Source organism: Leptopilina boulardi, unplaced genomic scaffold (assembly GCF_019393585.1).
Source record: "Leptopilina boulardi isolate dan_hultmark-lab unplaced genomic scaffold, ZJU_Lbou_2.1 LbouV2_280, whole genome shotgun sequence".
NCBI lineage: Eukaryota > Metazoa > Arthropoda > Insecta > Hymenoptera > Figitidae > Leptopilina > Leptopilina boulardi.
In genome coordinates, this window is record NW_026137841.1 from 588764 (window position 1) to 601996 (window position 13233).

A 13233-nucleotide genomic window follows, 5' to 3' on the forward strand; every position below is an offset into this window, starting at 1 on the left:
AATTTTAAAAAAGTATTTTTTTTTGAACTAAAATGATAAAATCAACAAAATTATAAATAATATGAAATATTCTTTACACTCTCGGTAGAAGCGAGTATGTAATTGAAAATAATTCAGAATTTTTATTTTTTTGCATAGGTGAATTTTCAGAATGATTTAATTTCCCAATGAATCAATAATAATAAAATATTATAAACAAAAAATTGTTTCTGAATGTCCATTTTCACAATACCAAGAGTTACAAAATTTATTTTGAAAATTACCCATTATATGATTTTCAATTGTTTCATATTAACTATCAGCTTTTTTGTTTTCAAAGATAATAAAAATCAAAAGGTTATCACATGGTTTTATAAAGTAGAATAAAATAGTAAAAAAAATTTGAATATGAATTGTTTGTATAATATTGACGAGATTTCATCACCAGAAGACAATTCTCTTTCACATGAATTACGTAAAGCGAAAGAATATCTACAGAAACACAATCCAGAATCTGGTGACAGTTTGTAAGTTAATTAATTACGTTTATTAAAAATAACAAAACAAAATATAAATTTATAAATCTACTTATTATAAATAATAATAATAATAATAATAATAATTTAAATTATTGTATTTAAATTTTAATAACTTTTTAGATATGACCACTTGAGTGAATTAATAAATAAAATACTTTCTGAGAGACCAGAAAATGCTCTAGATGTTTTTGAAGAATATAGTAAAAATTTAAAGGAAAAAAGATTTAAAACTCAAACTGATCATCTTCGAAATATTTATGTTCCTCCATTACAATACGAAAATGCAAAAAAACTAATCAAACTTTTTAAGGTGTTGTTTCAAAATATTTTTATAACTTATATAATTTGTTTTCCTTATTTAAAAAGTAGTGATTGATTTAATAAAATAATTTCTTAATTTTAGTATTGCAAATAACACATTGTTAAAATGAAGTCACTTATAATAATACATGATATAAATGACAATCAAAATTAAAAATAATTATTTTATTTATTTAAATCTAAAATTTCAGTCATCAAAAATTTTATGATAACTTTATGAACTTTCGTGTGTACAGGCGAAATTGAAAATTTATAAATCAAAATACGAAAATTTGATGTTTTTTGTCAATTGAAGTTTCTATGTGTCATTTTTTATTTCATGCATCTTGCTGTAGTTTAGAAAAATACATTTTTAATTTTTTCTGGATAGACGTCAGAAATTCAAAAGAAAACAGAAGAAGCAGAATTGTATCAAGAACAAGAGAAAGAAATTAATGTTAAAAATAGTGGAGAAAATTTACTGAATCTATTATATTTTATTGAAAAAGCTGATGTAGGTTTACCTCGATCTGAAATATCAATATTAAATTTGAGTATACAAAAATTAATTTTTGAGGCTCCAATTGAAAATGTCCGGTAAGTTGTTTCTATTAAATTCACTCCCGTTATCTAATTTCAATAATAAATTAACAATGACAATTATTTTTTGCCTTTATAATTTTTTTATTTTGCTGTATTATATTTGTCTTATATTACATGCACTATACTGTAAAGTCAGATATAATAATATTTGTTCAAATACTCTCTAACCTGAATAAAATATAAATTGAATACATTTTTGGTATTAAATTATTTATTTTGTTTTCTAGTATTTTTTGTTATCTTTTAGTAACCTCAATTAATGTGCTGAGCTATACAGATTGATATAAAATTGTATTTCAGTTAGTGCTTAGTTTGATAATTTTAACTAACAAATTAACATATTTTTAAAATTGTAGATTTTGGGGGAAAATTTTGGGTAATCCAAAAAATTATTATGTTCTTGAAGCAGATTTGAAAGAAGAAGAACTCACTAAAAGACAAAAAGTAATTATTTTTCTTATTTTATAACTGGGGGTAAAATTCCTGTAGCGAACTAAGTGAAAAAAAAGTTGATCGGATCGGGCTGTAACTTGCACATAGTTTAGCCCTAGGGGTGAGTAATTTAACCACGAAGTATTGTTAGGTTTTTTCAAAAACTGTCGAAGAGGGAGGGGGTTGAATTTTTTTAAAAAATTTAAACAGTGAATATTTGAAGACTTGTAACTTTTAAACAGAAAGAAGAAGAGGATAAATTTGTCGTACGTTTTCGAAAGGTTTTTTCCTGCTCTTTCAAATGGTGTAAAGAAATTTTCAAAAAATTCAAATTTTGATCCTTTCTATTGAAAATTAAACATTTTTTCGAATTTTTTTTTAATTTCGGTACTTTTTATTTATTTTATTTTTTTTTTTTTGATAGCAAAAAATGTGTATTTTCACCACAAAAAATATTGAGATGTCCTTTTTTGTTATTTTTGAGATATTAATTAATTAATGTTAGCCAATTGTTTATTAACCTAAAGTACTTCATATAAGGCTCGTTGAATGCGGAATTATTTTAACTTTTATTAAGTGACGTCAGAATTACGATACCTTTATTCTTTTATAAAATATTAAATTTTTTATTAACATTAATTAATTAATTAACTAATATCTCGAAAATAACAAAAAAGGACATCTCAATATTTTTTGAGTTAAAAATGCACATTTTTAACTTTCATAAAAAAATAAAAATAAATTAAAAAAAAAGACCGAACTTAAAAAAAAAGTCAAAAAAATTTTTGATTTTCAGAAAAAAGAGTCAAATTTTGAATTTTTTGAAATATTTTTTCACCAATCGTAAGAGCACAAAAAAAATTTGGAAAACATATATGTCAAAATTTTTTTTGTTTACTTACATAATATTTACAATTTTTAGTTAATTAATTAACTATTAAGGTTAATAAAAAATGATATATTTTACAAACAAATAAAGGTATCGTAATTCTGACGTTACTAAATGAAAGTTGACATAATTCCGCATTTAACGAGCCCTATATGAAGTACTTTGGGTTAGTGGATTGTTAATAAACAATTGGCTAACATGGCAATTGTTTATAGGAAATCCTCTAATCCAAAATAGTCCATATAGGGCTCGTTGGATGCGGCATAACTTCAGCTTTCAATTGGTACCTTCAGGATTGCAATTACTTTATTTATTTGTGAAATATTTCATTTTTTATTAACATTAATTAATTAATTAATTAATATCTCGAAAATAACAAAAAAGGACATTTCAATATTTTTTGTGGTGAAAATACACATTTTTTGCTATCAAAAAAAAAATAAATAAAATAAATAAAAAGTACGGAAATTAAAAAAAAATTCGAAAAAATGTTTAATTTTCAATAGAAAGGATCAAAATTTGAAATTTTTGAAAATTTTTTTACACCATTTGAAAGAGCAGGAAAAAACCTTTCGAAAACGTACGACAAATTTTTCTTCTTCTTTCTGTTTAAAAGTTACAAGTCTTCAAATATTCACTGTTTAAATTTATCAAAAAAATTCAACCCCCTCCCTCTTCGACAGTTTTTGAAAAAACCTAACAATACTTCGTGGTTAAATTACTCACCCCTAGGGCTAAACTATGTGCAAGTTACAGCCCGATCCGATCAACTTTTTTTTCACTTATTTCGCCATAGGAATTTTACCCCCGTTATAAAATCTTTATCTTCACTAATATTTTAAATATTAAACATTATTTTTCAGTTTTCAAAAACAATTTTTAATTATTGAAAAATAAAATATTTTTATTTTTAGAAATCTGTAGCAGACGAAGAAAAATTGAAGAACAAAGAAAATAATGTATCTAATAAAGCCACTGAATTATTAGATAAAGAAACATCTATTAATACATTAAAGGAAACAATTGTTAAAAAAGCTTTAGATGTAGTTTCACAAACTGAACTTCCACGAGAAGGAAAATCTGCAGAGAAAAGATTGCAGTTATTTTTTCCAGATTTTCCAAAAAATGTATGGCAATCTCCTGTCCAGGTTCCTTCAGAACCAATTGGTACAGGTCTCAATAAAATGGTACATACAAAAATTATAATTTTGACATTATACATATAATATAACAAATATTTATAACTACAACGTATTAAAGATTTAAAATTGTTCACTTAAGTAAAATTGTACTTAGGTTTATTTTGTATGCAATTCTCCCGGATTAGATGAATGGATTGAATTACCTACCATAACTCCACAACAAATAGTTGCATCCCGTTCTATTGTAAGAATGTTTACAGGAAATTTGAAGACAGAAGTGAGTAAAGAAAAACTAAAAAATAATATATTAAAAAAATTTGATAAAAGCATACCTTTCTGGTAAGAAGCGAAAAAATTCAAAATTTTAACCCTTAAATTACACACTGAATATAAATTGCCCATGTGTTTTTTAAAATTGTGGTCCTTCTTTGAAAACATATCATTGTTTAATTTTTTTAATTAAATAATTTTATATTAATAAAACTATATTTTTCATATTCCCGAGAAAATTTCCTAATTAAAATTATCGGCTCAATTTCAACAATTTGAGCTGAAGATATAAACTTTCAAAGAATCCCGGGGTAAAAGGCCATATGTGTATTAAACGTAAATTTTTAAGTGTGTACTTTAAGGGTTAATATCATATCATTTCCCTTTCTTAAATTTTTTTAAAAATAAACCGATTTAAATAATGGTATTTCAATGGCTGTATTCTTTGGTACAAATAAATAAATCATGGCTGATTTTATTTAGAAAATAATTCTTAAAATCTGCATCATTGGAATTTCTGAACAATTGCACCGTTTTTTAAAAATGATCATTAAAAAATCGGTTAAGATTTGTGAAAGTTATGTCTCCGGTCATTTAAAAAAAAGTAGTTTTGAGAAAAACGCGTTTAAAGTTTTAGTTATGATTTAATGGATATACCTTTAATCTGCAATGCCTGCGTCATATAATCAGTGTTCACTGACTAGTTGTGAAAATTAGTTAAATTTTACTGATGGAGCTAGCTAAGATTTAAAATGAAGTGAAAATATCACTGCATTAGTTTGCACAAAAAAATCAAACATTTTTGGAAAATAGGACCTTTATAAAAAATGTCCACAGTAATCTACCCTACAATTCTCAAAGGGAAGGGCGTCGGTGACTCTGACCTTGGGAAGATCATCCATCTGATATAATAATTCCTTAGGTTTTGCCTGAGTACATTTTATGCAAGCATGTATGATTCCTTGTGATAATGGGATGCTTGTGTTTGTAATTCAGATCAGAATTCTTTATTCTCCCTTCTACTCTCATTAATCCATTTTCAATAATAGGATTCAACCTTAGAATTTTCGATGTTTTAGGTAAATCGCTCTTGTTATTGAGTATTTCAGATGGACACTCTTTACTTTGTATAACCTTGATGATTTATTTCATTGAATTTTGTATTTGATCCACAGACAATGGATCCGTTAATTTTATTTTCTTACATAGAATATGCAAAAAGCGCAAACAATATGCAACTACGCGTGTCAGTTTCGTCAAGGAGGAGTATCGATTCCAAATGGTCCATTTATGGACAATCAAATTGTTCATTATAATGTTTGAATGAGTTTCTAGCATCTCAACTATTTCAGGTCGTTGATTAGGCCACATGATTTCAGGTTGGCTGACCCTACTGAAAATTCCTATATAAGATCTTACATGGGATCCTATATGGAATCCTATTAAAAACCCCACCTGAAATCCCACGTTGATTATAGGAAACTATATGGAAATCCATAAAAAACCGTATGTAAAATTGGGACACGATTTTGAGTAAGAATTCATGTGGGAATTTGCATTTGTGTTTCTACATAGGAATTCATGTGGATTCTTATATAATTTCTTACATTTTTTTTATCAAATTCCCATGTCCGTTTCCTTCATAATTACCCATATTAAATCTTACAAAAAATATCATATGAAATCCTAAAGAATTCCTTATATAAAATTTTACATAAATGTATTAATGTAGACAACCATATGGGATTTCATGTGGATTCTTACATATGATTTCACATAGAATTAAACATAAGAAATCATATGGGATTTCATGTAGATTCTGAAATATCAACATAGGATTTTATATGGATTTATATAAGGGAAAAATATAGGAGTTCCAAGAAGACTAGAGACAGAAGTGTCAACTTCGCTATTACTCGACAGGGAGCTTGAAGTTGCATCGTAAGACCGCTTGGGTGGGACTGTATTGAAACCTATGCTGCATTAAAAGGACTTTTGGTTTCTGCGCATTCTGTCTACATGTGATCAGTGAATGACAACAACAGTCAGCTGACAGTTGTTTTTCATAAAGCGATTAAAAACCAAATAACTTATCAGTTTTAATCGTTTTCAAAATATAATTTTAAGATTAGTGAAAATACATTTAAAGGGTTGTAGAATGTTGAAGATGAAGATCTCACAACAACTTTAATTAATTTGCTCTTGTTCTTTAATGCTATCAACTGAAAGTTGGGTAGATTCAGGAGTTTCATGTAAAATTTCGATTTTAATTGGTCGACAATATCGTGGGGACGAAGGCCTAGGATTTTTCCGAATTACTGTTTTGCCTGATTGATCGTCAGATATAAGTTGAAAGGGCACAAGAGATGTAAAAAATATATTCCCGTCTGTTTTATTAGCATTAATATCATGGAAAAATTTTTGCTTGAACAGTTTTGACCTGACTTTTGTTGGACTTCCTTCAGAAATGTCTTTGACTAATTTTGCGGCATCCAATTTTCCAATTTATGCTAGTTTATTTATGCTGTGTTGCTCTCGAAGGTTCCGTGTTCTTCTTCGCTTACTTCTCTCGTTACAATGTTCAAAACTTATAGATGGTCGTCCTTGGATTTTTGTAATCAAAGACAGTTGCGTATTTTCGGTGGATTTTATCTCCTTAAGTTTTTCACATAAATTAACTTCTATTGCCAGCCATGATTTATTTTGTTTTAAAAATCTTTCTGAAATTATTTTGCTCTCTTTATACTTTTGACGAAATTTAATGAATAACTTTCTTAAATCAACCTTTATTTTAGTACATAAGCAAAATGCATTTTCATGAGTCAAATGTTGATTAATTATTGGAAAAGAATGTTATTTTAATCGTTAATACTATTTTTAATAATATTAAAAATTTCTCTTCTGAGGAGGGACATTTATTTAAATTATCTGGAGTAATCTAAAAAGTCAAATATAATTACATTTTTTTTATAAAACTAAAAATAAATTCAATTTCAAAGAAGAACGAACTACGTTGTTTTATCAACAATATAACCTCAAAATTAAATAATATTGTTCAATGTTTCGAAAATATATAACTTATTCAATTAAAATTTGTTTAAAAAATTAAGAAAGCAATTTTAATATAAACTAAACTTAAAGAAACATATTTACATTCACATATACAGAAAAAAAATACTATTACTTACTTATTTGAGGTTATTTTATGATACTTCCGAAATCAAAAAACGCACCTTGCATAGGACAAACTGTTTTCACGTATATTCCTTCTTTGCGCATATAAAAATATCACAAAATTATCTTCTTAACATAGACCTTTTCATTATAACCCTCAGGGTGCTGACTGGATTAGCATAACCCAGGCGAAGTTTGTAAGTAATTTCTAATAAAACCGTGTATATTTTCCACTGTAACTTTAGTAATTAAAAAATATCACAAATCTGACAAAACCATCACTTTTCTTAGAAAATGTCCGATTGATTTAAAATAAAATTGTTTTTATTGATTAATTAAAGTTCAAAATACAGTTATTACTGGGTTAGTCTAACCCATTGTAATAGTTATAATAAGTTAAAAATAATAAATTGATTAAACAAATAAAAATAATTTATATACTGCACATATCTTAAGGATTGTCGCCCCATAACGCTAATTATTATAAGCCCTCTTGTGGCCATATCTAATATTATTTCAAACCCTTGACACCACATCCCCCTTCTTTTGATGCTAAACTTCCGTTTAATTATTAGCAATAAAAGTTACATTGATTCTATACAAAACCTTTTTTTTATAAAATTATTTTAATCAAATCACTCACAAACCACTTGAAAAAAATTCGATTATAAATACATTAGAATCTCAACCATTCCGGTTTGTTCCTAGCTCGAGTTAGCAATTTTCTTCGACCTGATTGTACTGTTAATTATTTGCTGCTTTTTACATTTTTATCATTCGCAGGAGTTTCAATCACAGACATGTCGGGATGAATTTTACCGCGATCCTTTTTTTTCGAAAACGGTCCAGGAATTAAATGCCCGCGATTACGTCTGTATTCTAAGTTCTCGGATTTTACTAAATAAGATCTATGCTCTTTCAGCTTTTTAACTATTTCTTCGTATTGCCTCATGTCTGTGATCCAAACTTTATCACCTACACAAAGCTTTGGAAGATCTCTAGACCTGTGTAGTTAATTATAATCCTGCGCTTGTTTTTCTTTCAACAATAAATTATTTTATACGCATCTTACTTAATTTCCCTTTCTTTTAATTTACTTAACAATATCGGTAACGTTGTTCGCAATTTTCGATTCATCATTAATTCACCTGGAGAATAACCGTTCACCAGTGGAGTTGCTCGATAAGATAACAAGGCATTTTTGAATTCTAAGTGACTTTGACAATTTTTTTTAATTAAATTTTTTACTACCTTTACGGCATTTTCAACCTCACCGCTTGATTGACTGTAATAAGAAGAACTCGTTACATGACGGAAATGGAATTCTTTCGCAAAATTGATCGAATTTGTCTCTGAATTAAGGACCATTATCTGACCGAAGTTCCTCGCAAATTCCAAAACGTGAAAACATGCCTGCTATCTTCTCGATAACTGCATTTGTATCTAACACAGAAAATTAAAAGGCATTAAAATAAACTGCAACGCTTATTTTTTTAATCCAATTTTGCTTATTTTAATACCAAAATGGATTATTTTAAGCAAAATTGGATTAAAATAATAAGCGTTGCAGCTTATTTTAATGCCTTTTAATTTTCTGTGAAGCTTTCGAGCTTTCCAATTTCAATATATCTCGAAAAATAGTTTACCACTATTAAATACCAACACAAATGTTTAAACAAATCCGCTGAAATTTTTTGCCAAGGTCTGGTAGGCAAATCGTCGCATAAAAATTTTTCTTCGGGTTACAACGCTCTTCGATACATTTCTGACAATCGCGTACAAGAGTTTCGATTTGAGCGTATCTTTTTTCCGCCACTGTTAGTGTTTTACAAGCGTAAGCTACAAATTCGCGATTTTCGTTAGAATCCACTTGAAATAAACACCCTCCAATACCGTACGAACTAGCATCCGCGCTAATAATAATTTTTTCTGTTGGATCGAAAAATGCTAACATTAGAGCTTTTTTAAACACGTTAAAAGCTTGTTTCTGACTTGGACCTCAAATAAATTCTACGTTATTTTTTAGCAAACTGTGGAGAGGTTCAAGATTCGTTAAGCGATCTTCGATGTATCTAGCTGTGAAATTAATGTTAATTTAACTTTTGGGATTGAGTAAAATGTACGACAAATGCATTTATTTACAAGAAAATAATCTCCCCAAAAAACACGAATTTCGTCCGTTCCTCTAGGAACACATTCAATCGGAGCAACCTTATCAGTGACATCTGTTACATTTTTAAGTATTTCCATCCCCACTAGTGTACCCATTTTTTTTCTAGTTTGGGCTTAATAGCCAAAGTTACTGGGCGAGGGACTGATTGCGCGAAAGGCATTTTTTCTGGAAGCACACCCAGTACTTTACCGAGTTTAGGAAATTCTGCAAGAAATTTATTTTCGAAAAGTATCCATTTATCACAATAATCGATGCAACTGTTGCTTTCTCTTTCAAAATTTTAACTATTCCCAGTTTATCGCATTTAACGTGGCCCAACAGTGGTTTACAAAGACCCTTGAGTACATAACCTGTCGTTTGACACCTCGATCCCCTGTATCTTAAGGTTATGTTAACTGCCCCGATCACATCCAATTTTCGTGTGTTCAAACCCTTAATATTTTAACCAGTCTTGTTTACTTTTAAAGTGAGGCTTAATTAATTAATTAATTAATTTTAATTAATTACATCATAAAGCAGACACACGCAGTCTGCACTTGTATCGGCGAGAAAATCAATATTTTTATTTATTTCATTAATTTCAATTTTACGTAAACATGTTTCTTTCTTTACTCACCTCCACACATCCGACAAACATGTCATTCGTCTCTTCGTCGTCTACATTCTCTGTCATACGAACTGATTTTGTTTTACAAACCTTGCTGAAATGACCTTTTAATTTACACTTGAAGCTTTTCACGGTTCTTGCCGGGCACATGTTTTGAGGATGAGGCTGCTTTGATCCACAATACTAACATCCACAACCACGTCCGCTGTACTTTGAGCCCCTTACGACGAATAAGATTGTTGATTCTGCCTTCCACCTTTGTAGAAATTGCCTTTTCTTGATTTCCCTTGTTTTGGATTCCGATTTACTTCGTTGACGTGATGTTCCACTCGTTCCTTTTCTCGAATGATCATATTTTGTTTTTGTTGAATTTCTTACTGTTTGGCTGCCGTGATAGTATCTTGCAACGTAAAATTTAGTTTCAGTTGCAAACGTTCACTCAATTTAGCATCTAACATGCCCACACGTCTTTGAAAACATCGAATTCACACTGTTCTGCTAGTGCGTGCAAATTCGTGATGAACGAATCCCCTGTTCTATTAAATAGTCTTCTAATGCATGCAGCACGACGTTGTATGTTACTCCCAGTGGGCAAAAAACCATGTTCGTTCTAAAAACGTTTTAAGGACGTTTTTAGAACGTTTCGTATCCGACAAATAATGTTCTGGAACATTTTAAGAACATGGATGTTCGAATAATGTTCCAAAACATTATTTGGCAGACATGAAACGCTCTAAAAACGTTCTTAAAACGTTTTTAGAACGAACATGGTTTTTTGCCCACTGGGTTGGCTCAGGCATCGGCTGGAACTAGAGATAAATATCCTCACTTTTTTCTCCCATTATGTATATCAAAGTATCAATTTTTTCGGCTTCTCCTCGGTCACCCATGCCCGACACCGACATGTACCTCGTGAATTTTTTCTTCCAATTTGTCCATGATGCCGAATTCTTGAAGTTGAACTGATCTGGGGGTACCACACTTGGTCTTATCGGCACAACTAATAGAATCGGTTGTACTCCTTCTGCACCACCACCAGCACAAGGTTGCACGGCTCCAGGATGCCCGTTTTCTGGTGCTTCCTTGTCAGCCATTTTTCCACCGAGGATATACTTTTAGTTTTATCCCACTCGAGAGTGGTTAATGGCGTTTACATTTCCGTCGGAAAACTTTCCAGACGATTTTGATTCGCGCACTTTTTACTTCTTCAAAATTAAAAATAAATTTATCCCGCGCTGCCACCATGTAGAGTTATGCTTCTAATAATAATTATAATAAATAGGGATAAGGAACTTATTAATTTTGTTAATATTGATAACGAGATAACTTTGTGTCGCGTGGTACAGCTCTCGCCAGTCGAGAGAGATATGGTGTTACGAAAAAAAAACCGTAGGCCCCATAACGCTAATTATTATAAGCCCTCTTGTGGCCATATCTAATATTATTTCAAACCCTTGACACCACACTATTTTTAGAAAAAAGGAGTATACTTTAACCTTTAGAAATCGGTTTCTTATTTGTAACGCAACTTTATTTCCTTTTTATTTATCAGAACTTCCATGGTTTAAATTTCAAATCAATTAAAAAACGAAAAATTATAGGTTAACTTGTCAAATTGTCACACAATGTGTTTGAAGTTTGTTATACATAACAATACAAGTCCTATTAACTGTGCGTAAAGTTTACGACGTTGCCATGAATTATGACAGATTTTTAAAAAATGAATTAAACAGAATTTATATTATTCGTGTAATGAGAAAAAATTATCATCTATTTTTACACTTTATTTAAACGTATTTTTCTATTTATAATATAAGTAATTGATTATTTCAATAAAATTAAAAGGAAATTTTTTTTGGTTGTAAACTTGCGAACTTTTACATGGAGGTAATGGGAACAATCGCCTTTATTCTGCACCACCTCTGCGACAATCCTTAAACATGGATAAAGTATAAAAATTTAATTAATTTAGCATTGGAAGTTGTATTCTGTTGAGTTGATATCAACCAAGGAGACAGTTACTATATTGCATTATTCCCTGATAAAAAAGTCAGATTGATTTCGTATCAAATTCAGAGAGATTGGACTGGATAAGTGGGAAAACTGTACGAAATAATTACGCAAGTGATCCGCATTAGTTTGGAATCAGACTGAACACAACGACAAATCCAAAATCGGATCGCATTAATCTGAACTGACTATGAAATCAGACTGCAATCAGACCGAAACAATCCAAATACAAAACCGAAAAAAACTAATCAGCAATTAATAAGGAAAAATACGAACATTGTGTAAGAAAAATAACATAATAATCCGCTTCATTTCGAATTCAATACGTACAAAAAACTTAATCCGACATAACAGTGAAATAATATGGAAACTTGATTATAAAAGAGATTATTTTGCAATAATTCTCGATATAAAAGTAAGAAATCCGATTATTTTCGTACTTGATCGGACTAATCCCTTATTCAATAGTTGTATACAATCAGAATAAGTCCAGATTGGGTTAAACTGATTCCGGATTCACTAATTATACTTATACCGAATTGATTTCAGTTTCAACCGGACTTATTCCAGATTACCTGAACTTGACCATAAAGCGGATTAGTTCGGAATAATTCTTGATTTAATAGTAAGAAACGGATTATCTCCGTATTTGTCCGGACTAACCGTTGATTCAATAGTTGCATACAATCGGACTAACTCAGGATTCGATCAAAGTTATTTCGGATTCAATACTTATACTTAAATCATATTGATTTCAGTTTTAACCGGACTCATTCCGGATGACAAAAACCTGATCATAAATCGGATTATTTTGGAATTGTTTTGGATTTACTAGTAACAAATAACTGATTAGTTCCGGATTTGACCGGACCAATCTCAGATTCACTAGTTGCGTACAATCGGACTAATTCCGGATTAGACCAAACTATATTTGGATTTACTAGGTATTCACAAACAGTATTGTTTTCTGACTTAACCGGATCAATTACGGGTGACAAATACCTGACCATAAACCGCATTGTTTCGGACTAACTGCTCGTTGAGTCCGATATTTTAACCAGGGATAACATCAATCACGTATTGGTGCAGTAAATAAGCATTTAAAGAAAGAGGAG

At 29.7% G+C, this 13233-nt stretch overlaps 1 protein-coding gene across 2 annotated transcripts in view; it reads left to right on the forward strand.

Annotated features, from left to right (window-relative positions):
• Nucleotides 1-317: 317 nt before the first annotated feature.
• Nucleotides 318-13233, forward strand: part of LOC127282091 (radial spoke head protein 4 homolog A) — a 53155-nt gene continuing 40239 nt past the window's right edge. For both annotated transcript variants that reach the window (XM_051306173.1, XM_051306174.1), the window contains exons 1-6: nucleotides 318-506; nucleotides 639-828; nucleotides 1210-1415; nucleotides 1778-1865; nucleotides 3657-3929; nucleotides 4039-4161. In XM_051306173.1, the coding sequence (XP_051162130.1) occupies nucleotides 388-506; nucleotides 639-828; nucleotides 1210-1415; nucleotides 1778-1865; nucleotides 3657-3929; nucleotides 4039-4161 (999 nt within the window). In that variant the 5' untranslated portion in view covers nucleotides 318-387. The remainder of the gene's footprint in view (nucleotides 507-638; nucleotides 829-1209; nucleotides 1416-1777; nucleotides 1866-3656; nucleotides 3930-4038; nucleotides 4162-13233) is intronic.